The sequence below is a fragment of the Cervus elaphus genome, chromosome 14 (assembly GCF_910594005.1).
Source record: "Cervus elaphus chromosome 14, mCerEla1.1, whole genome shotgun sequence".
NCBI lineage: Eukaryota > Metazoa > Chordata > Mammalia > Artiodactyla > Cervidae > Cervus > Cervus elaphus.
Window position 1 is genome coordinate 43,732,437 of NC_057828.1, and position 24,565 is coordinate 43,757,001.

The 24,565-nt window shown below is 46.4% G+C and overlaps 1 protein-coding gene and 1 non-coding gene across 5 annotated transcripts in view; one reads left to right on the forward strand and one right to left on the reverse strand.

Annotated features, from left to right (window-relative positions):
• TNFRSF8 (TNF receptor superfamily member 8) overlaps nucleotides 1–24,565 on the reverse strand; it is a 78,747-nt gene that overhangs the window by 25,644 nt on the left and 28,538 nt on the right. For 3 of the 4 annotated variants that reach the window (XR_006344974.1, XM_043924035.1, XM_043924037.1), the window contains exons 4-12: nucleotides 18,215–18,364; nucleotides 15,035–15,128; nucleotides 14,509–14,666; nucleotides 12,635–12,751; nucleotides 9,626–9,778; nucleotides 2,640–2,739; nucleotides 2,208–2,353; nucleotides 253–354; nucleotides 67–120 (exon numbers count right to left, since the gene is read on the reverse strand). Coding sequence is in view for 3 of the 4 variants with exons in the window: in XM_043924035.1 (XP_043779970.1) it covers nucleotides 67–120; nucleotides 253–354; nucleotides 2,208–2,353; nucleotides 2,640–2,739; nucleotides 9,626–9,778; nucleotides 12,635–12,751; nucleotides 14,509–14,666; nucleotides 15,035–15,128; nucleotides 18,215–18,364 (1,074 nt within the window). In the remaining variant the exon portion in view is untranslated. The remainder of the gene's footprint in view (nucleotides 1–66; nucleotides 121–252; nucleotides 355–2,207; nucleotides 2,354–2,639; nucleotides 2,740–9,625; nucleotides 9,779–12,634; nucleotides 12,752–14,508; nucleotides 14,667–15,034; nucleotides 15,129–18,214; nucleotides 18,365–24,565) is intronic. The other variant, XM_043924036.1, reaches the window with a different exon arrangement.
• TRNAC-GCA lies at nucleotides 4,614–4,686 on the forward strand. Its single transcript has one exon. It is a non-coding gene; the product is annotated as a tRNA-Cys (tRNA).

Sequence of the window (24,565 nt, forward strand, 5' to 3'; positions counted from 1 at the left end):
TTCTGGCCCACCGTGCAGAGATGCAGTGTAGCCGCGCGCAGCCCTTTTGGACCCCCGGACACTCACCCACAGGCTCCAGCGTGGGCCGGAAGGTCTGGACTGGGTAGCACAGATGCAGCTCTGAAATAACAGCAGGAGGAGGACTGGGCGCCAGCCTCAGAGAGTCTCAGCGGGCAGGATGGGAAAAGCACCCAGGCCAGGCCAGCACAGGGCACCCTGCCCTCCCATGGCCCCAAGGATGCATGCACTTACTCTGTCCAATCCACTTCCTACAGGCCCTCCGGTGGCACAGGACGAAGGAGCTGAAGCTGACGACCACCACCAGTATCAGAATCACCCAGAAAAGCACAGGTCCTGGAACACAGAGGTGCCCTGCATCCTCACCCTGACATCCTGGTAGGGAGCCAGGGGCCCTACGGCAACCACATAGGACAGCCCGCACCCCAGACTGCTTCCTCCTTCTGGACACAGACTCCACTGTTGCTGACAGGACCTGGTCTTTTCCCAAGCCAGAACAGAAAACCAGATCCTATCTATAGCTATCTGGTCCAGCCCTCACCCGCCTGTCCTTCCTCATCTGGCTCTGGGAAGCCCATGGGGGAGCTAAAGAGTTGAAGGATGCACAAACCGTTTCTAGAGGGGGAGAAACGGAGAGGTCAAGGAGGCAGAATGAAGAGGGAATTGAAGTCCAATAGAATGACATCAGGGGACTGGGGAGGAGGGCATGTGTGATGCCCAGTCCCAGGCTGCTGGCAGGCAGAACAACCAAGAGGGTGAAGTTGGGAGTCTGGCACAACTCCCGGCCCCCCCCCTAGACTGGAAGTTCCACGAGGGCAGGCACGGCATCTACTCTGCACATAAGCACGCTCAGCAAGTGCTCCTTGAATGAGGAGTCAACAGCCCTATGCCATGGGCACCATGACCATCCCCATTTTACAATGGAGGGAAACTGATGTCTGCGAAGATTAACAGCCCCAAGGTCACCCAGAGGGTAGGAATCATAGTTCAGGCCAGGCCAGCGCGACTCCAGAGCCCATGCTGTTAACCACTATCTGGATATATTTCATTATCTCTTAGTACTTAACTTGCCTCTTTTTTTTTTTTTTTTTTTTTAGCCCCTTTGTCACTTATGAAAATCAACATATAGTTATTATTTTTTAAAATCCATGTTTAGGTGCTAAAAAAGTAGCACGCACCCAATAGCTTCCCTGGTGGCTCAGTGATAAAGAATCCACCCGCCAATGCAGGAGACGCTGATTCCGTCCCTGGGTCGGGGAAGATCCTCTGGAGAAGGAAATGGCTACCCACTCCAGGATTCTTGCCTGCTAAGAATAACTTAGCGAACGAACAATAGCAACATGTACCAGATAAGTGCTTCTCAGACATTCCTGTGCCTATGAATCTCCTGGGGACCGTGTTAAAATGCAAAGTCTGATTCAGCAGGCTGGGAGAGGCTGGTAATTTGCTTTTCTAAATTGCTGAACTGCCAAATCCAAGACCTCGCAGAGGGCCGCTGACTGAGAGCTACCGCCGCCTAGTGTCCAACACTAGAACTGCAAGTCCTTAAAATCGCATTCCGGGAGCCGGTAACGCCCCTGTAATACCATTCTCTGCTTACTACCCTTTGCGGTATACGCTGTTAAAACTTTAGAAGGTGAGAAAGCTGAAGCCCAAAGAAAGTAAGAAACTAGTCAAGATCATGAGGTAGTGGGGGTTTAGTCACTCAGTCGTGTCCGACTCTTGTGACCCCATGGACTGTATGTAGCCCGCCAGGCTCTTCTGTTCATGGAATTTTCCAGGAAAGAATGCTGGAGTGGGTTGTCATTTCCTTTTCCAGGAAATCTTCCTGACCCAAGGACTGAACCCTCATCTCCTGCACTGCAGGCGGATTCTTTACCACTGAGCCACCAGGGAAGCCCAGTCAAGGTCATGAGATAAGTCGCCAAGTATTTCGTGAGTAGCAATTATGGGCCGTGGAGAAGAAGCTGAGAATAAAATCCCTGCTCAGAAGAATCAAGGAATAATCTCTAGCAAGTGACAAGGCCACAGCTCCAGATCAAGAAGCCGAAGACCTGGGATCAACTTTGTTCCCAGGACTTCCCACCCCCACTCTTTCCCCCCACCAAGTGATGCTGTTGCCCAATGAGAAGCCTCCCTCCTTGTGGTCCCCCGGGAGGAAGGCCCTGCTTCGTGGGGGTGATCATTACCTGAAACCAGAGCCGGCTTTCCCGTGGAGGAGAAGGAGATGGGAGCACTGGTTGAGATTGGGATGTCCTCCCAGGCGTGGGTGACACCCCCTCCATGCTCCTTACCAGTCAGGGAGTCGGCCAGGGAGACCAAGGAGGGGGTGGGGCTGCAGAGAGAGAGGCCAGAGGTAAGATGGACGATTGAGATGGAAACAGAGATCTGAGACCCCAGCTCCTCTGCCAACAGTCTCCGCCAGGCACTTTGAGGGCAGAGCCTGGGTTTCTAGGCCTTCTGGCCTTCCATGGTGCCAGCACAGACATAGACTCACATTCTCCAAAATGACCTGCAGGCTTGGCCTAGAGATCCAGCCCAAGCCCCATTGCCACCCCTAGCCAGCTTTGCCCTGCCCCCCACCAGGCAGGGCCAGTGGAGAGAGGGGGCCAAGGAGTCACCTGGCAGGTGCCCCACGGTCCTCCGGGCTGGTGCTGCAGTCAGGAGGGCTCCCTGCTGGAGATGGCTCAGCCTGGGAGGTGGTGCCTGTCTCAGCCATACCTGCAGGGAGTGGGTTAGAAACAGTGGCAAGGATGGTTACCAAAGGGAAAAGCAGGGAGGAAGGGATAAACTGGGAAATGGGATTAACAGATATATACACTATTATATATAAAAGAGATAAATAACAGGGACCTACTGTATAGCAAGGAGCAGTATTCAATATCTTATAAATCAACCATACTTCAACTTTTTACATTAAATTAAAAAAAAAAATCAGTGCCAAAGAGCCTGACGCATCAGGACTGGTAACTTCCGGGGAGGCAGCACCGTGGGGCCGGAAGGACACAGCAGCCGGGCAGACCCAAGTCTGTGTCCTGGCTGTCTCCTTGCTTCCTCCCTCTCTCCTCCCTTCCCTCCATGCAGCAACTCTTTACTGAGCACCTACTACGTGCTGGGAATTGGGACAGAGCTGTGAGCAAAACAGAAAAGATTTGCACCCCTGGGGGCCAACCAGCTGGTGGGGTTCATAGACTCGGTGTCACACGAAGGCAGGTGGGGTCCCTGTAACGGCAGACTCAATCTCGTCTCACTAGGGAGGCTTCCCTGAGGAGGGAGGTGCTAGGATGTGAGCGGGAGCGGGAGTTTCTAAGCAGAGGAAACAAAAGGTGGGGAAGCCCCAGAGATGGGAGGGAGGAGATGGGTCACAGCAGCGTTCTGCATAGTCATCAAAGAAGCAGGAATGACCCCAGGGCCCATAAAATGCAGTATCTCTGAATGCTGGAATACTGTATGGCAATAAAAGAAATGAAATACTAACACAGCTGGGAGCTTCCCTGGTAGCTCAGACAGTAAAGAATCTGCCTGCAATGCAGGAGACCCAGGTTCCATCTCTGGGGCAGGAAGATCCCCTGGAGAAGAGAATGACTCCCCACTCCAGTATTCTTCCCTAGACAATCCTATGGACAGAGGAGTCTGGCAAGCTACAGTCCATGGGGTGGCAAAGAGTCGGACACCACGGAGTGACTAAGCACATTAATACAGCTACAGCATGGATGAACTGCAGAAGCTCAGTGAAAGAAGCCAGACACAGAAGAATACATATTACGGAAATATCCCCAAAAAGTTAATCTAGAGTAACAGAAACTAATTTCCAGGCCAGAATACTGGAGTGGGTTGCCATTCCCTTCTACAGGGGATCTTCCTGACCCAGGGTTTGAACCCTCATCTCTCAAGCTTCCTGCATTGGCAGGCAGATTTTTTACCACTAGCACCACCTGGGTAGCCATGAGTATTTGTGTACAAGCCTTTGCAAAAACATAATTTCACTTCACTTGAGTACCTAGGAAGGGGAAGGCGGTGTCACTGTGCTGACAGAATGCCTTTGAGGACCACTTCAAGCACAGTCACTTCTGATCTGACCCAGCCAGCCCTTCTCACGGACGGAGAGAACCACAGAGCCAGAGCTCGAACCAGAAATCAGGGCGCCCGAGTTCCAGCCTGGAGCACTTTTCATGGGACCGCACCGCCTCCTACTGGGGACTGAGCATTTTCTAACTAGTTCATGATTAACTGCTTTACTAGAGCAGAAGGAAATGGCCCACATTTGAAGTAGGTCCAGCCCAGCTAACAGCCCTCTCCACCCCCATGTTCCTGTGGGGGGTGGCCACCCCTTCCCTTAAGTGATACAAAGCCAACCCTCCACCTGCCCATACTTCTCTTATAAAAAGCTCTCATAAGCCTCTCAGATTTTTCCTGATTTTAACATTTTGAAGAGAAAGTAAGGCCAGGATTAATTTTCTTCTTGGATTAGTAGGGTCCTGAGGAACCCTCCGCTTTTTGGAGGTCTCCACATAGACAGTAGGAGGTGGCAGGGAGGTTCAAGAGGGAGGGGGCATACCTATATGACCAATTCATGTTGATACATGGCAGAAACTTCCCTGGTAGCTCAGACGGTAGAGCATCTGCCTGCAATGCAGGAGACCCAGGTTCGATCCCTGGGTCAGGAAGATCCACTGGAGAAGGAAATGGCAACCCACTCCAGTATCCTTGCCTGGAAAATCCCATGTTCAGAGGAGCCTGGTGGGCTACAGTCCGTGGGGTTGCAAAGAGTCGGACACAACGGAGTGACTCTCTCTCACACACACACATGGCAGAAACCAACACAATATTGTAGAGCGATTAAAAATCAGCAAATGAGGACTTCCCTAGTAGCTCAGTGGTAAAGAATCTGCCTGCCAATGCGGAGACACGGGTTGGATCCCTGATCCAGAGGATCCCACATGCCGCGAAGCAAATAAGCCCAAGCACCGTAACTATTGAACCTGTGCTCTGCGGCCCACGAGTCACAACTACTGAAGCCCACGCGCCCTAGAGCCGGTGCTCGGCAACAAGAGAAGCCACTGCAGTAAGCCCACACACCGCAACTAGAGAAAAAGCCCTTGCAGCAACAAAGACCCAGCACAGCCAAAAATAAACAGAATTATTTCTTTTTAAAAAAGCAAATTAAAAAACATTAAAAAAAAAAAAGATGCTATGTCTTTCCATGTGGTCACCAGACTATTACCTGAATTAGTTGAAGCCTGGAGACCTTGGGCTATGAGGAAAATAAGGCAATTGTTATGATAATTTTGACTTGTATTTGAGATGTCCTGGGGATTCAGTGAGAGTTGACTTGGAGAGGACTGGGGGAGATCTTTTGCTCAGGAACACTAACTGTAGCTACACCCAGGAAACAATGGAAACAGTGACAGACTTTATTTTCCTGGGCTCCAAAATCACTGCAGCTGGTGACTGCAGCCATGAAATTAAAAGACGCTTGCTACTTGGAAGAAAAGTTATGACAAACCTAGACAGCATATTAAAAAGCAGAGACATCACTTTGCCAACAAAGGTTCAACTAGTCAAAGCTATGGTTTCTCCAGTAGTCGTGTATGGATGGGAGAGTTGGATCATAAAGAAGGCTGAGTGCTGAAGAATTGATGCTTTCAAACTGTGGTGTTGGAGAAGACTCTTGAGAGTCCCTTGGAAGGCAAGGAGATCAAACCAGTCAATCCTAAAGGAAATCAGTCCTGAATATTCATTGGAAGGACTGATGCTGAAGCTGAAGCTCCAATACTTTTGCCACCTGATGCGAAGAACTGACTCATTGGAAAAGACTCTGATGCTGGGAAAGATTGAAGGCAGGAGGAGAAGGGAGCGACAGAGGATGAGATGGTTGGATGGCATCACCAACTCAAAAGACATGAGTTTGAGCAAACTCTGGGAGATGGTGATGGAAAGCCTGGTGTGCTGTAGTCCCTGGGGTCATAAAGAGTTGGACACGGCTGAGCGACTGACTGAACAACACCACCACCGAGTTAGCAACCTCTGACCTCCCTTCAAGGCAGCCTCCCTTCAAGGCAACCTGCGACAGAATCCAGCAATAGAAATCTGTCCTTCCTCTAAGCAGAGAAATTGGGCCCAGCACTCCTGGGTGCCTCTCATCCCTTCTCTGTATGTATTTACCATAACCTCGCCGTAACCTTCCTCCTTCCTCCATGAGATACTGACTCTCCCCTTTTTTCCTCCTTTGGATCTGAAGGTCAACAGAAGACATCATTTAGCCCCTACTTAATCTGCCTGTGTTCTCTGGAAAAAGCTCACTGGAAAGCAGGGGTGGAGGGGAGGGCAAGGAAGGTGCCTGCTCTTAGACCCATTTAGAAACTTAAAAAAAGATATTATTTATCAGACTTAAATATTTCTCTTTAAATCCAAACACCTGATCCTTGGGCCAGTTAAAGGAGAACGGTCTTAGCATCAAGGTCAAATGGAATCTTTCCCCGTACACCCAGAAAGTGCTTAAAATTAGATGAAATTTTCATCTTCATACTTGAGCTGTACGTTTTTTGTCAGCTTTTTATTTTCCCTAGAGTTTTCAGTTGCCTTTCTCTTTTCTGTTGATGAAAGAATAATGTACCTTCACCATATCCTCAAGTTGTTCAACTCTACTACTCATGAAATTGACTGCCATTCTAACTTCTATTCCTGCAGACGATTCCCTGGAGCCCCTCACTTTCCTGCTCTGAAGAGGCTCAACCAGATGTTGTCATGTCTTTAGCACCGGCGTCATTCTGGGACTTCCCTTCTTTGCTCTCCTGGGATGGAACCACTGTTTTCTAGATTTCATGGCTTTTCTTTTTTGCCCCTCATTTAACTGGCTTACATCTTCAAGTAACTTTCTAAGAAAGGATACACGGGGTTGTACGGGAAGCAGACTGCCCTTTTATGTCTGAAAATGCCTCTCCTGTTTTTGCCATGCTGTGTGGCTTAATTCCCTGACCAGGGATTGAACTTGGGCCCCTTCAGTGAAAGCACTGAGTCCGAACTACTGAACCACCAGGGAATTCCCTGAAAATATTTTTAATCTACTTTCAAACATAATTGCATTTAAGCTAAAAAAAAAAAAAAAAATTCTCTGGTCAACTAGTAAGGAGCTGGTGTGGTCCAGTGGAGAGTACTTGGGATGACACAGGATCTCTGTGTCCCAGCTCTACCTCTGGCTCTATGCATGGTTCCCTCCACCAGTAAAAAGAGGTGGCTGGATCAGATCACAGGTGGCCAGCTTTGATCTGGCCCACAAAGACATTCTGTGTAGGCCAGCACAGTGACCCAGGCATCCCTCTCCTAGGTATTTACCCATGAAATGAAAATGCATGTCCACACAAAAACCCATACATGAACATTTGTAGCTGCTTTATTCATAGTAGCCCTAAACCGGAAGCAAGCCAAATGTCCATCAGCTGGTGGATGGATAAATAAATGGTGGTACATCTGTTATGTCAGGCTTCCCCAGTGGTGCTAGTGGTAAAGAATCCGCCTGTCAATGCAGGAAGACTCAAGAGACGCAGGTTTTATCTCTGAGTTGGGAAGATCCCCCGGAGAAGGAAATGACAACCCACTCCAGTATTCTTGCCTATAAAATCTCATGGATAAAGGAGTCTGGCAGGCTACAGTCCATGGACTCGCAAAGAGTCGGATGTAACTGAGCATGCGTGTACATCTGTTATGTCTAGATGAGGGTACTCTTCATTCATCCTGCCTTACTCTTGGTAGGTCCTTTCAATCTAAGTCTTATTGTGAGGTCGCCAAGAGACTGCCTACTCTGGAAGGATGACCGGGTCAGGGCACCACCAGATGTCCGCATCCACAGGCCCTGGGAACAGACTCTCCAGCAAGAACAAGAAAAAGCAAAGGCAGTCAAGAAACACCTCCTTTCTCCTGCAGTGGTCCTCTTGCGCCCTCTACTGTCATATACTAGAACCACACTCACAAGAAGAAAGGAATGCTTGAAGAGGCCAATCTCTTATTGCACAGAAAGTGTTCACAGGTGAATTGGGGCCTGAGAGGCAACAGATTGGTAACAAGCACACTTTCTAAAAGTCATTTCTTGTCTTCTACTTTCTTACTGTTCCTTCTTCATTGCCTTTTGTTCTCTCACTCTGTGGTTGTAACTTCTCAAATTTTTCTGTGGACACAGATTATTTTCTCTTCCATTCCTGGGTTCATTGTTGCTTGTTTGTGTATCTTGTTATTTTCCTTCATACTGCTGCTTTTCCTTATAAGTCTGAAGATATATACTTCTCATTCACATTTATTTAAAAAGAATAATGCTGAATATTCCAGCAGCAGGTGGGGTTTCTTCTACTGTGCTATTAGTATGTCCTTTTCACCATGGGTCTCTTCTCTCAGCAGGAGGCCTGCCTGGGAACTCTGGGATCATGGGTGGGGAGTGTGAGCTGGAAGGCTTTCACTCAGGGTGACTCAGCAGGAATAGCCTACTGACAGGGTGTACTTCCAAAGACACAAGCAAAGAGGGCTTTGCACCAGAATGGCCAATACCTGGTTATCCCTAGACAGTCCTTCAGTGTCATTAGACAAAAATTTGATCATTTTCACCAGGATATAAAAACTCAGGCACCATCTCTAAGACTGGTCAGAGCTCATGGTATATCATTGCTGCATGTTTTGTCATTGTTGTTATATTCATCCGTTTTATTTTTTAGATTGCACTTTGGTTGGTTGGTTTTGCATTCTTGGTGGTTTAGTTGCTAGTCGTATCCAACTCTTGCGACCCCATGGATTGTAGCCTGCCAGGGTCCTCTGTCCATGGAATTCTCCAGGCAAGAACACTGCAGTTGGTTGCCATTTCCTTCTCCAGGGGATCTTCCCAACCCAAGAATTGAACCTGTTCTTGAACCTGAACATTACAGGCAGATTGTTACACATTTCTAATTTTTATGTTGGAGATGAAGTTGCAGCTTACTGCACTTTCTAATTATCTGCTTCACCCCTATCCTTCATTTTACTTACCTGGTCTGAGCCCAGAGCCTCCCTGGGGGTCTTATGAGCAGGTTACCCCTCACTTTTCTGCCAGCCTCCAGGAGTGAATTCTGGGGTGAGTTTTCCTCTACTTGGGTTCCATTTGTCACCACCCTGCCATCTGTTTTCAACCTTCTTAAAAGTTGTTGAACTCTCTCATCTGCTGATGAACTCTTTTTTGTTTGTTATTTTGTCTGCTGTCGAGGGTTTATACTTTTTTTCCACTCTGGCAAATGTCCACCATATGAATTGGATGCTTCCTCATAAGCTTTATATTGATCTATCTTGAGTCAATAAAACAACCTTGCAAGCAAGTCAAGATTTTACCAGCCCAATAATTTCAAGGAGAAGAATAACAAAAATTTTAAATAATTTAAAACAATCATTAGAAACTCTTGCCAAAATGCCAAATTTGGATTTTTTTTTTTTTTTATCATTTCCTGGATCCAACTATTTGAAGAGAAACCATAGCCCAGATCTGGCCTAGTTAATAGCTAGGAATGAAGGTGCTTTGCTGGTTGGAGGAGGGGAGCGGGACAGCTGTAGGGACCCAGAGCTCAGCCCCTTGGTTGGGCTGTGACCTGCTTACCCTGGAGCTTGGTGAGCGTCCCTGGTGGGCAGTTGGGGCGGGTGACACAGCGGGCACAGGAATTGGTCACCGGCGTGGCACAGAACATACCAGGCTGACACTCACAGACGCGGGAGGAGTTCCATGTGCAAGGAGTCTTCTCCACGAGGCCATCTGGGGGACAGAGAAGGGTCCTGAGGAAGGACTGGAATGAAGAGGGCAGGGATCCAGAGAACCCCCGGAGGGCAGAGACGTATTTGCCCAGGAACGCGTGTTTATTTGATTATGCTGTTGAGCAGATCTTTTGGTGCAGGAAGTAACTATGCCCAATGAAAGAAGTCAGACAAAAAAGGTGTATATAGGGACTTCCCTGGCAGTCCAATGGTTAGGACTCCGTGCTTCCACTGCATGGGGCACAGGTTCGATCCCTGGTCGGGGAACTAAGATCCTGCAGGCCATTCAGTGCAGCCAAAAAAAAAAGAAAAAAGAGTCTATACTCTGATTCTGTTTACAGGAAAAGCCAGAAAATGCAAACTCTTTCATAGTGACAGCATACCAAATGCCTGGGAATGGGAGTAGGGGCAGGGAATGGTGGGAGGGACGGTAAGGAGCTTAAGGAATCTTTTGGGAGGTGGACAGACAGTTCATTATCTTGATTGTGGTGATGGTTTCACAGCCACACACACGTCTCAAGACTTATCAAACTGCACACTTTAAACATGTGACTTTTATTGTATGTCAACTGTATCTATCTGTCTGTATCTAGTATGTCAACTGTATTTATTGTATGTATCTACATCTAGTAATTTACTATTACTATCTGTAATAGTAAAGCTATCAAAAGAAAAATCCCCCCAAAAAATTTTTTTAAAGAAAATAATTCAAAGATTAGGGATGAGTGAGTATGGGTAAAGATGAACCAAGACTGGCCATGACTTGATAATTCTTTAAAATTGGGTGATAGTTCATAACCACTTCTGATTCTCTCTACTTCTGAGGATGTTTGAAAATTCTAATGATGAAAAGTGGGGTTTTCTCCAAAATAAAAATAAATTGTTAGTGGTTTTATAAAATAAAAAGTGTAATAATGTATTTATACATGTGTAGGGATATTCTGCATGCTTTATTAATGGGTGAAAATAGAATTACTGTATCAGTGGATTAGATAAATGTAATTTGCTCAATAAAGACATTGGTGGGATACTTAGAGGCTTAGAAGCCTCTGCATGATAAAGACAAAGGCCTGCACTATTAATTATAATATTGTATTAACATAGCTAAGCCTGTTTGAGGCAGTGTTTCTAGCACTCTATCCAGATTAACTCAGTTTACCCTATTTAACTCCCAGAACACCTCTCTGAAAAAGGTCTGTTATAATGCCCATTTTACCAATGAGGAAACAGGCCCAGAGAGGTTAAGAAACCTTCTTGAGTTTATAAGCTCCCAAGCAGTAGAGCCAAGATTTGACCCCAGGCACTTGGGCTCTACTCCATGGCCTCGCAAGGCTTCATTTATGCAACTTGAAGGAATACTGGGGCCCAGAGCCATCTCTTTATTTCCTCATCTGACACAGCAGCTGTGATAGATTATATTTTTTCCAGGAATGGCCACAGCAATAGCTCTCAGTCTGTCTGTTCTTCCAGAGCTTGGCCACTTACTCATCTAAAAATTTGACTTTTTTTCCCTTCCATGACTCCAGGGGGAACCTGTCCCCCTGCCTTCAGAGGCAGAATGCAGTGGAAGTTATGCCATGTAATTTCTGAAGGTGTATTAGTTGCTCAGTTGTGTCTGACTCTTTGCAACCCCATGGACTCTAGCCAGCCAGGCTTCTCTGTCCGTGGGATTCTCTAGATAAGAATACTGGAATGGGTTGCAATTCTCTTCTCTGGGGGATCTTCCCAACCCAGAGATCAAACCCAGGTCTCCTGCATTGCAGGCAGATTCTCTACCTTCTGAGTAACTTCTGAAGCTGGGTCATAAAAATGAGTATGGTTTCTATCCTACTACCAACTCATCTTTGGATTCAGCACCCAGGACTTGAGGAAGCCCAAATAGCAGCCGACATGGAAAGGATCTTAGGGCATCGACCCCAGACCCGTGAATGAAGAAGGTGCAGATGATTCCGGCTCCCAACCTTCAGGTTTTCCAGCTGAAACCTCGGATCTCATGGAGCAGACACCAGCTGGCCCTCCAGCGTCAGGACTGAATTCTGACCCACAGACTCCATGACTACAATGAATGGTTTGCTTTTTGCCACTCAGATTTGAGAAAATTTGCTCTGTGGCCTTAGTAAGCAGAACAGTGACCTCCAATGACCACAAACAGAATGTCCTTTCCCCCACATGGCCTCCCCTGACTCCAGTCCATGTTGCTGCAGAGACAGAATCACACCTCCCCCTGGTGGTGGAGGCTGTGAGTGGGCTGGGGCGACAGCCATGGCAGTCTGGGACCTGGGCAGCTGCACGGACTTCACAGGGCGGCTGGTGGTGCTGCGGGCAGTGGGCCGCAGGAAGAACATCAGCAGTCAGTATCTGAGTGCTTGCACAGTGGTGCTCTAAGAGGCAGTGGAGGGAGTGATGAGCCCAGAGCCTGGTAGCAGATGCCCTAGGTTCAAATCCTGGCCCTGCCATTTGCGAGGGCTTGTGGCCCCGGAAGTCCCCTGACTTCCCTAAGCCTCAGTTTCCTCTTCTGTGAAATGGGGGCAATCTCAATCCAGGCATCATAGGATAGGTACAAAAAATAATGAGACAAGCTTGAAACGGGTAGCTGATTAACAAATGCTTCCTTGCAAAACAGAGTGAGTGAATGGAAACTCTCTAGAAGGGGGTCACGGCTATCAAAACCCACGATCGTCAGTGGGAGTCACTAGAAGCCGATTGCTCAAAAAGTGCCGGTGAGGTGAACCAGGCTCCTGAGGATTGAGCATCCAAGACCCAACTCAGGGCTCCCACCCCCAGATTCTTGGCCTCTCCCTCCAAGACCATCCCTGCTCTCTGGAAGAGGCCCCAGGAGGAGAGACATGGCCCTTACCTCCTGAACATGTCACACAGGCCTTGCAGCGACCATCCCTGTCCAGGTAGTAGTCGTGGTTACACTGCTTCCTGCAGTCAGCAGACCCCTGAGGGCATGGGGGCTGCGGGGTCAGCCCTGGGAAAAGAAAGAAAGAAGCTCCAGGCCAGGTCACGTTGGCAGAGGCCTCACCCTCACCCTATCCCACCCCCCATCACTGAAGCCCCCCCAGCTCCATGACCAGCTCCCAAACTCTGCACATGTCAATTAGTCCTTCAGAGGGAGTCCTCAGGCTCAGAGAGGGAAGGAATGTGTCTAACGCCACACAGGAAAAGAGTGCTAATTGCCTCCGAAATGACCCTCCTGCTTCTGGACCCTCCTCTTTGCCAGAGCCCTCTCCCCAGTCTCATTGCTCTGTCCCTCCCCTACTCAAAACTTTGGTAGCCACTCTCTCTTTGAGTTCAACAGGATACAAGGATGCCTACCATCACAACTTCTATTCAGTTTGGTCCCATAGATCATAGGCAATGCAATAAGGCAAGAAAAAGAAACAAAAAGAGCAAGGTTAGAAAGGAAGACATCAAGCACTTATGGACAGATGATACCATGGACTGCACAGACCATCATAAGAGTTTGTAGATACATTATTAGAAGGAATAAGTGATTTTAGCAAGATAGTTGGATATAATGTCACTATATCAAAATCAATTGAATGTCTATATATTTGCACTGAACCACATGAAATTGCTGTTTAGATAGGACAGAAATAATCAAATATTGGCATTTCACACAGTTCATACTAGTACTAACAATAAAAAAGTTAGCATGTGAAGTATTGAAAAAGATATCATTTATATTATCACCAGAAATACCAAAGACATAAAAATCTAACAAAAAGATGTAAATATCTCTACACAGATCATAATAAAACATTATTGGGAGAATTTTAAAAAGGCACAAATGGGGAGAGGGATAAATTAGGCCATTGGGATTAACATGTACACATGACTATATATAAAACAGATAATCCTACCCATACATATATGGACCCTTGATTTACAACAAAGATGGCATGTAAAACAGTGAGGAAAGGACAATTTATTTGATAAATGGTGTGGATTCAACTGGATATTCATAGGGACACTTTAAACAAAGGCAAAACAGTAATGACCTTAGGAAATAAATGTAGGATGTTATTGAGACCTCAGTGGAGGAAAAGCCTTGCAGAGCAGAACATGAAAAGCACTAGTTAGAAAGGAAAAGATGGATCAACTTGACTACACTGAAATTAAAAACACCTCTTCATCAAAAGACACCATAAAGAGAAGGAGAAGGCAAGCCACAGGGTGGGAGAAGATGTTTTAAACACAACTATAAGACAAAGGGCTCAAACCCAGAATTATAAGAAGCCCTAGAGATCAATTCAAAAAAACAAAGAGAAATGAAAACATACATTCACCAAAGACTTGTTTTTCATTATTCACTACAGCCAAAAAGGAGAAACAAACCAAATATCCAAAAACTTTTGTTAAACAAAGTGTAATATTCTCATACATTCATGTACAATGGAAGACTATTGGGTAATAAACAGGAGTGAATGGGGACCCTAATCTGTTGCCATGGGAACCAGAGGCGGGCATCATACTGATACCTGCAGAGACGGGCCTCTTCCACTGCCCCAGCATGCCTCAGTGTCTGGTACCCAAACCAGGAAACAAGTGAGTCCTTCCATTCTCTACTCTGGCCCTTGAAGGTCTCAGTCACAGAAGGCCTTGAGATCCTCTTCTCCCCATACTGGCTCAGTGACCATTTGCCCTGACCACCCCACACACAGTACCCCACCCATCGGACACCATTGCCCTGGAGACCGCCCCCGGGTCCTCTGGAGAGCTTACCTGGATCTGGATTGAGCTTCCCCACGAAGGAGCTGGAGTTGGGAGTCATTTTAGAAGCATCTTCTGGGGTGAGGGGGATGCCCCCTCCAAGAAGCATGGTCCTGGCACTAGGGCTTGCTGGGGAGGTCAGGGTGGGCTTGGCCTGGGAGATGGCGCCACTGGGAAGGAAGCCAGAGATGGGACTGGCAATTCTTCTGATGGTGCAGGGGGAATCTGTGCTCAGGGATACCCATTTCTATAGAGAAGGGGCCCCCAGACTGTGCCCATAGATTCTGGCTGGCCCTCTGTCAGATCCTGGGAGCAAGAGCTGTATTTTCTTGTCCTTCTGGGTCTCCTGTGTGCCCAGGGCAGGCTGAGCACACAGTAGGGCCTCAATGACCTTTCTGCTCAGCAGAGGGGCCCCCTGGATTCCTGACACCCTGGACTGACCCCCACCCACATCCCCAGCCCACAATGCCCTGGGTCTCCTATGAGGTGGGACAGCCCCACACTAGGGTCAGCTGGATAGTGGGGGGCTGAGAGTTACCTGGTGGGGCCTTTGCAGTCCTGCAGGCTGGTGCTGCAGTTGGGGCTGGCCCCTCGAGAAGCCGGCTCACAGATGGTGTCCCTCTGTGCTGTGCCTGCAGGGAGGACAGAGATGCCTTCAGCTTTGGTGTTGAGGAGCCAGAGACTCCAGGAGTAGACCTTTTACCACCACAACCCAGGGAAACACAGTGGCCATCTGATCTCTGGGCCTGCCCAGCATCCGTTCCCCTTTGGGGCAAAGTAGCCCAGTTTTCCCTGGAGAATTACACCTCCCAATCTCAGTGTCTGTGGTAAGGAGCTGGAACCGACTGACCACCCCAGTCCCATTTCCAGGAATTGCCATGGGACAGGCTGGACCAATCAATCCATCCCATTCCTGTGGCCATGATGGGCTGGCTCAGGGGTGGGCACACGACCCAAGCCATGTCTATGAGATGCAACTTCAAGGTTTTGTTTTTGTTGTTGAGAATATGGGGAGAAGCAGATTTTCCACTGGAGTTGAGTAGGAAGCAAGTCTGGAGCTGCTGGTAGATATTTTACAGGGAAAACAACACACGGCGGGGTAGAGATGAGAGACAGAGAAAAGACAGAGCTCCTGGATCCAGCCATACCTGAAGTTCCACAAAGAACATTTTCAGTTACATGAACCAAATAATTTGTGACTTGCAAACGAAGAGTTCTGAAGAATACTGGGTGGAAGCAGAGTGGAGAAGAAAACATAGTGCTTTCAGTCAAGTGGACCTGAGTCTGAAAGTTTTGGTGGAAGTGGCTATGAGCGAGCCTGACTCATCTCATCTCATCTCATCTCATCTCATCTACCTGCACTGTGGTGGGGTGGCAAGACTTGAGCATAAGTTTCAAACGTTAGATTAGATATTCCCTGCTCTGTGGTCTTAAGCAATTACCTGCCATCTCTGAACCTCAATTTCCTTACTTGTAAAATGGGGCTAATACAGCCTTATGGAGTCTGGAAAATTTCAGAGGAGAAAGTCGATGCAAGGTCTTAGGGTAAGCTCCATCTGAGGCAATAATTACTTTCCATTCTATAGCTGGAGAGACTGAGGCCCTGAGAGTTGTTCGGTGGGAACTCTCACAGAGGAATGAAGCCAGGGTTTGGTAACCAAAGGTTGGAGTACTTTTCAAGCAGTACTATCTATCCAATAAAATATGTGGATCACAAGTTACCATTTTAAATTTTCCAGTAGCCAAATTTTGGATAGAAAAGAAGAAACAAGTGAAATTAAGCAATACATTTAACTCCATATATCTAAAATATGAACTTTCCTGAAGGCCCGGCAGATAAAGAATCTCCCTGCCAATACAGGAGATGCAGGTTTGATCCCCGGCTCAGGAAGATCCCCTGGAGGAGGAAATGGCAACCTGTTCCAGTATTCTTGCTTGAAAAATCCCAGGGAGAGAGGAGCCTGGAGGGCTGTGGTTCAAAGGGTAACAAAAAGTCGGCACAAATTATGCCAATAGATAATCAACATAAGCCAGTTAATCCTAAAGGAAATCAACCCTGAATATTCATTGGAAGGACTGATGCTGAAGCTACAATACTTTGGCCACCCAATGTGAGGAGCCAACTCATTGGAAAAGACTTTGATGCTGGGAAAGACTGAGGGCAGGAGAAGAGGGCAGATGATGTGGTTGGATGGCATCATCGACACAGTGGACATGTGTTTGGGCAAACTCCAGGAGATAGTGAAGGACAGGGAAGCCTGGCGTGCTGCAGCCTATGTGGTCGCAAAGAGTCCAACATGACTGAAAGACTGAACAACAAAAATCAACATAAGAAAAATGAAATGTATACTTTCTGTGTACTAAGTTTTTGAAATCCAGCGCATATTCTATACTGACAGCCCATCTCAAGTGATTGGACACATTTTAAGTGCTCAGCGACCACAGATGGCCAATGGTACAGCTTTGGGCAGCTGGTCTGAGGGGGCCAGAAAGAGAGGCCTCTGGCGCCACCGTGTGGCAGATGCAGGAATGCCATCGAGAGAGCCAGAGCTGGTCCGCAGGCAGCCGCAACAGAACTCAAAGCAGCTTTTCTTAGAGAAGAAAGAGCTTCTAAGCAAGAAAAGTTACACTTCCTCATTTACAGAAGGTGAGACTGAGGCCCAGAGAGGGCTGGGAACACACCCCACAGATGCAAAGCTGTCCAAAATCCCAGGTATCTGGTGCCTAGTTCAGAACCCTTTCCCAGGTGGCACTAGTTGCCATTGCAGAAGACACCGGAGAGAGATGCAGGTTCAATCCCTGGGTTGGGAAGATCCCCTGGAGAAGGGAACAGCTCCTCACTCCAGTATTCTTGCCTGAAGAACCCCATGGACAGAGGAGCCTGGGAGGCTACGGTCCATAGGGTCGCACAGAGTCAGACAGGACTGGTGACTTAGCATGCATACATGCACCTCGCCTGCCTGCAGGTGTCAGGCTTCTGAGGATCCGTCTACTGAGGGTTCTGAATGAGCAGGGCGAATCCAACCAGATTTGAACTCCACCCGTCCGTTCCCAGCTCTGAGCTCCTGGTCACATCAGTCAACAGACATCTCTGAAGAGCAGATACCTCGCCTCGCGGGGAGATGACTGTGAATGTGCTGGGCATGGTCCTGGCCTTCGCGAAGCTACTGGGAGAGAGGGAGATGCGCGCTGACCACACTGAGACAGAGGCCAGTGTTCACACCCATGTTGGGAAGGAGACGTGGTCTGTGAGAGGTCAGGAGGTGATGTCTGGACAGACAGCTGAAGGCAGAGTTGAGTTCACAGGGTGAACAGGGAAGGAAGGGTGTCCCAGAAAGAGGGAACAGCATGTGAGAAGGCCTGGCAGAGGGAGAAGCATGGCACATCCATGGACCAAAACGGGGAAACCAGCTCTAATCTTCTGGGAAACACCAGAGCAGAAACTTCAGGTTTCTTTCTTGCTTATCAAGCATCAGTGAATTTTTGCCCCGAGCCTCAAGCCAACCCAAGACCTCCTCCAGCCAGGGCAATGCCTGGAACTCTTCCTGAGCCTGGGACCTGAGGTGCAGGGAAGGGACCACAGGGGCCCCTGGGTGTATCCTCGGCATCATCATGATAGGAGATGTCATCTGTCCAGCAGGAAGGAAGAGGTGGGAGGTCAGGGTGTGGTGGGGTGGCATCAGCACAGATCGTGGTCCTGGGCGGTGGGGATACTCACCCTGCAACTTGACAACCATCCCTGCTGGGCAGATAGAATGGGGGATGCAGCGGGCACAGGAGTTGACGACTGACGTGCCACAGAACATGCCGGCCCGGCACTCACAGACGCGGGAGGAGTTCCTTGAGCATGGCTTCTTCTCCACGAGGTCTAAGGGACACAGAGAAAGGTCACTGGGGACTCAAAGAGGGTGAGGGAAGGGACCCAGAAAGCCCCCACGGACAGTCCAGCACATGAGGGAGGACACTCCTGTGGTCTTCTGCTGGGCAGGGCAGCTGGCATGCTCCACTCTTCCTTCCAGACTGTTCCTGAGATGAGGGCAAGAAGGCAGACGGGGTCCATGAGGCAGCCTCCACCTACTAGCCCACATCCCTGGAGATCACAAAAATGATATTAAAAATAAATGAATATCCCAATATTAAAATGGGCAAAAAAGACAGGGTGGGATATTACATGTCTATTTCGAAGTGAAAGCAGCCAAATGGAAAGGCTACCTACTGTGATTCTAACTACATGACATTTGGGGAAGACAAAACTAGGGAGACAGTAAAAAGATCAGTGGTTGCCAGTGTTTGGTAGGGGTGGGGCAGGGGAGGATGAATGGGCAGGGCACCAAGGATTTTTAGGGCAGTGAAACTATTCTGTATGCTACTGCAACCAAGGATAGATGACATTATAAATTTGTCAAAAACTAGAATCTACAATGCAAAGAGTGAACCTTAATGTAAACTATGAACTTCAGTTAATAATGCACCAACATTGGTGCATCAGTTGTAACAAGATACCACACTAATGCAAGATGTTAATAACACTGGGGAGTAGTGGGAAATCTTTTTACTTCCTGCTCAGTTTTTCTATAAATTGAAAACTACAAAAAAAAAGTCTATTAAATTTTTTTCAATGGGCAAAAGAATACCCTTTTCCAAGAAGATATACAAGTGGCCAAAAAGCAGGTGAAAAGATGCTCAATGTCATGAGTCATCAGATCCATCCATTAGTCATCAAACCAAAACCACAATGACGGACCACACTGTATCCACTAGGGTGACAGAATATAAATGTCAGACAGTGACAATAGTGGGTGAGGATGTGGAGAAACTGGAATCCTTTTAGAATGCTGGTGGGAATGTAAAGTAGGACAGAGCTGTGGAAAGGAGTCTGGCAATTCCTCAAAAAGTTAAGTATAGATTTACCATATGATCTGGCAATTCTACCTCTAGATACATACCAAAGACAACTGAAAACATATGTCCATACAAAAACTTGTTGGTGAATGTTCATACTAACATTATTCATACTAGCCAAGAAGTAGAAACAAGCCGATATTCATCAACTGATAAACAGATAAACAAAATGTGCTATAGCCATATAATAAAATATTATTCAGTCATAAAAAAGGAATGACGTACTGATACACACTACAAATGGATAAACCTTGAAAACACTACATAAAGTGAAAGAAGCTAGACACTAAAAGCCACAAACTGCATGATTCCATTTACATGGAATGTCTAGAGTAGGCAAATCCATCGAGACAGAGACTTGATTAGTGATTGCCAGGGGATGAAAGGAGGGGAGAATTAGGAGCTAAGGGGTTTCTTTTTTTTTTATTGAGATAAAGCTGATGTACAATATTATATGTTTCAGGGATACAACATAGTGATTCACAATTTTGAAAAGATATAATCCATTTATGGTTATCACAAAGGAATTCTCTGGGGGGAGGGAACGTTCTGGAAATAGATAGACACTGTGAATATAAAACCACAGCACTGTATACTTTAAATGATGAGTTTTATCTTCTAAAAAAATCACTGGTAAAAATAATAATAAATGCAAATATCCCTGAGAAAACAAGAAGGGGCATCCCGGGTCAACCAGAAATGATGAGGCCTTCCTGGAACAAGGAAGGCAGATGGGGTTGGATGGAAAAAGGAGACCACAGCCCAAAATATACCCAAGGGGATTATGCTGGAAGAGGCTCTGGTGCTTGTCTCCAAGTGGGCGCATGGCCGGGGCGATAGGGAGGGAATCTGACAAGGAGGGCAGCAGCAGCACCCAGCTAGGTCCCTCACCCCGCACTCCTCATCCATTCATGCCACAGAGCTAAGAAGCCAAGCATCTCCCCAAGGAGACTCAGGTGAGGTGAGCTGATTGGCCCTGGGGGGAGGAAGGGACCCTGAAGACCCAGAGGAGCAGCCTCTGGCAGACCCCGCCCAGCACCTCGCTCCCCTTCACTGCCTTTGGAGGCGGGTTTCACCCTCCACCCCCACCCCACCTTCCCCACCTCCCACCCCTTTCCAGGTCATCAGATACCACGTGCACACCTTGAAGTCACCAAAACTCAAAGAAAAGCAGCACCAAGAAAAAAGAGCCCCAAACTCAAACAGAACTAACGCTTAAGAAAACAGATAAAAGAGAAAACAGAACACGCCTTTGGAATAGAGACACTTAATATCCTCTGAGAGACAAAGGAAATTGTAGCTATGACAAGGAATCCCCTAGGGCACAATGACTGTGTTCCCAATTTCTGTTTCAAAGGGGTTCAGAAAAGACTGCATTTCCCAGCCTCCCTTGAGGCTGGATGGGCGGTCATGTGACTTTGTTCTGGCCAATGGGATGTGGGCAACCATGACAAAATTCCCCTCCCCTACACCTGGCCCCTAAAACCATTTCAGGACACTTTCCTCTCTCTTCCTTGTTGCAATGATGCTGGTGTAGCCCCTCATTCTCACTTGAACCCCAGAAGCTTTACTGAGGAGAGAATAAAATCCTGAGAATTTTCAAAAATCTGGAGAAACCAACTAAAAGCAGTGAGTAGACATCCATGGAAAACTAAAGAAAAAACAAACTCTTTGAGTAGCTGCCTGCCCATTAATGTCACAGGCCTGGGCAGAGGCGGAAAAGACTGCCTGGACTTGCCAATTCCAGGAAGCCAGGCCAAGTGGGAGGAATGAGCAGAAGCCCTAGGCGTGGATGCACCCCTTTCTAGGCAGCAGGAGCTTGATAAAGACTCTGACAGAAGGGAAGGCAGACCCCCTGCCACCAGGACAATACCTATCTCTGGCTGCTCTCTGACCCCCCATCAAGGTCCTTGGAGCTCCTAAAATGAGTCTCAAAAGTAACATTCAAGATCCCTCAAGAAATTAAACATACGATTCCCACATGATCCAGCAATTCCTCTGCTGAGTGTAGACCCAAAAGATCTGAGAGCAGGGACTTGAACAGATATTTGTACAAATATGTTCATAGCAACAATATTCACAACAGCTAAAAGGCAGAAACAGCCCAAATGCCCATGGACATCAACAGTTAAACAAAATGTGATAGATACGTCCAATGGAATATCATTCAGCCTTAGGAAGGAAGGAAATTCTGACATGTCATAACATGGATGCACCTTGAAAACATTATGCTAAGTGAAATAAGTCACAAAGGATAAGTATTGTATGATTCCACATCTATGAGCATCCTAGAGTAGTCAAATTCATAGAGACAGGGAGTAGAATGGTAGTTGCCAAAGGCTTGTGGTTGGGGGGTGATGTGGAGCTAGTATTTAATGGGGACAGAGTTTCAGTTGTGGAAGATGAGAAAATTCTGGAGCTAGGTGATGGTGATGGTCACCCAAAAATATGAATGTACTCCATGCTGCTGAAGAGTACACTTTTTTTTTCTTTTGAACTTTTTCTTTTGTATTGGGGTGTAGCCGATTAACAATGTTATGATAGCTTCAGATGAACAGCAAAGGGATTCCTCCATACATATACATGTATCCACTCTCCCCCAAACCCTTCTCCCATCCAGGCTGCCATGTAACATTGAGCAGAGTTCTATGTGCTATACTATAGGTCCTTGTTAGTTATTCATTTTAAATACAGCAGTGTTCAACAGTATACTTTTAAATGGTTAAACTAAGAAGTTTTATGTATATTTTACCATGATTATTTTTAGGTAACCCTCAGGAATTCCCTGGTGGTCAGTGGTTAGGACTCAATGCTTTCACTGCAATGGCCTGGGTTCAATCCCTGGGTGGGGAGCTAAGATCCTGCAAGTCACAGAGTGCAGCCAAAAAAAAAGAATTAACTCTCAGTCTTCCCCCATAGCACAGGGGGTAAAGAACCCACCTGTGATACAGGAGACACAGGAGATGCAGGTTCGATCCCAGGGTCAGGAAGATCCCCTGGAGAAGGAAATGGTAATCTACTCCAGTATTATTGCCTTAAAAACTCCATGGACAGAGGAGCCTGGCGAGTTACAGTTCATGGGGTCGGTCGCAAAGAGTCAGAGAAGACTGAGCAATTAAGCACACACACCTCAGCTGAAGCTCTGAGCTGGGAAGACACTCGAGTCCAGTGAGGTGTGGCAGGTGTGAAGGAGAAATCCCTCACACTGTGTCAGGAACAGAGTTGCTGCCAAGGCTAAGCTTGAGCAAGAAGGAAAAACATAATGTGGCAACTATGTGAATGTGCTATAGCAGGAAAGACGACAGAAGGGAGGGAGGAGAGAAGACAAGAAAGAGAGAAAGTTCTAAAAAAGATAGGAATATAGTTTGCAAGGACAAAGAACCCAGTCTACAACAAATAAGCAATCCTAGGAGTGCTTCACACTATAAAGGAACTTAATAAGAATATAACTTCTCTGGTGGCTCAGACAGTAAAGAATCTTCCTGCAATGCAGGAGACCTGGGTTTGACCCCTGGGTCAGGAAGATCCCCTGGAGAAGGAAATGGCAACCCACCCCAGTATTCTTTTCTGGCAAATTCTGGGGACAGAGGAGCCTGGTAAGCTATAGTCCATGGGGTCACAAACAGTCTGACACAACTGAGCAACTAATACACAGTAAGAATATAAATTCAAGAAAGGAAGAGTTTTTTAAAAAAAAAAAGATGATTTTTTTTTTAAAGGATGAGATAAGAAGGAAGACTGCAGAGCAAAAGAAAACAAACTGAGGTGCACAGCACCATCATTAGAAATTCAATAAGTGAACTACCAGTATCCTGGGGGCCCTATGATACCTGGGCTGCAAGAAATAAAAAAAGGTTAGACAGAAAATTGAGTTAATGGCATGGAGAAAAGATTGAAAAAACACCAGTGAATGCAAGGTAAAAAGGCAGATATTCATGCAATGAATGAAGATGATGGACAAAGAGGAAAAGCAAGACAATCAAACATAAAAACAACTGGCATCCATCAAGTTGACATTGAGATGTATCTGTTGAGCAGAAATAAAAAAATACATGTAAATTCCCCTGAAATGAAGAACTAAATCTGCAGATAGAAAAGACATACCAGATACCAGGAAGAATTGTTCGCAAACAATATCACGGCATATTCTGGCTAAGTTTTTGATCCTTAAGAATAGAGAAAGAATGATTCTTGGAGTCACCTACAAAGGTGAGAGGAAAAAGCTGACTGCAGAATCTTTCACGGCAATATTTTTTTTACATTGTGTTTCAAAGCGTCTTTATCTTTTATATAGTTCCACTATATATTACAAATACTTTTTAAGTAGATAAATTAAGATTTTTAGATGGAGTTTCAATATCAAACTCTCAAAAATTAATAGAATGGCTATACAGAGAAGTAGAAGGATATAATAGACCTGAAAAGCACCATGGACCACTTCAATATAAAGATTTATACAATTTTCACACAACAGTAGGATACAAATTCTATTCGAGCTCCCATAGACTACAAACTAGGAGGCACTGAAATATATCCAGAGACATAGAACAATGTGCAAAAATTTCATCGTCTAAAGGTGTTGAAGTCATACAGTCTGTTCTCTTATCACTATGGAATTATGTTAGAAATCAATATCAAAAGATAATTGAAAATAGCTCACATATTTTCAAGGGCAATGCCTCCATAGCACTATTTACCACAGGAAGACAGTGTACCAATCCTACCAAATTCTAGAGAAAATATATCCCAGGATAATATTATACCTGTCCAACTGGTCATTCCAGTTTAGAGACAGATATTTTCAAACATGAAAGAAGTCAAGGAAGGTGCAAAAGAATCCCTGGAAAGTTCACATGACAGTGAAATCTGACCAATCAAGTGATAAATCAAAATGAAAAATTCAGGAATTAGAAGCTGTGATAAATGGACTCATAATGCACAATGGATAAATTTAAGTAACAAAGTAAAACTAGCATGGACTTAGGGCTACAGAAAAGAAGATCAACATCACAGACTATGCAGAGCAAACATAATGTAAACTATAAACGTCAGGAAGAGGATGGGGAGGCCAACAAGTCATTCATTTTTCATTACAGGGAGTCAAGCAACTCTCTGCTACCCCAAAATTGAAACAAGTAGAATATGACTTTACCACAAGAGACAGTCA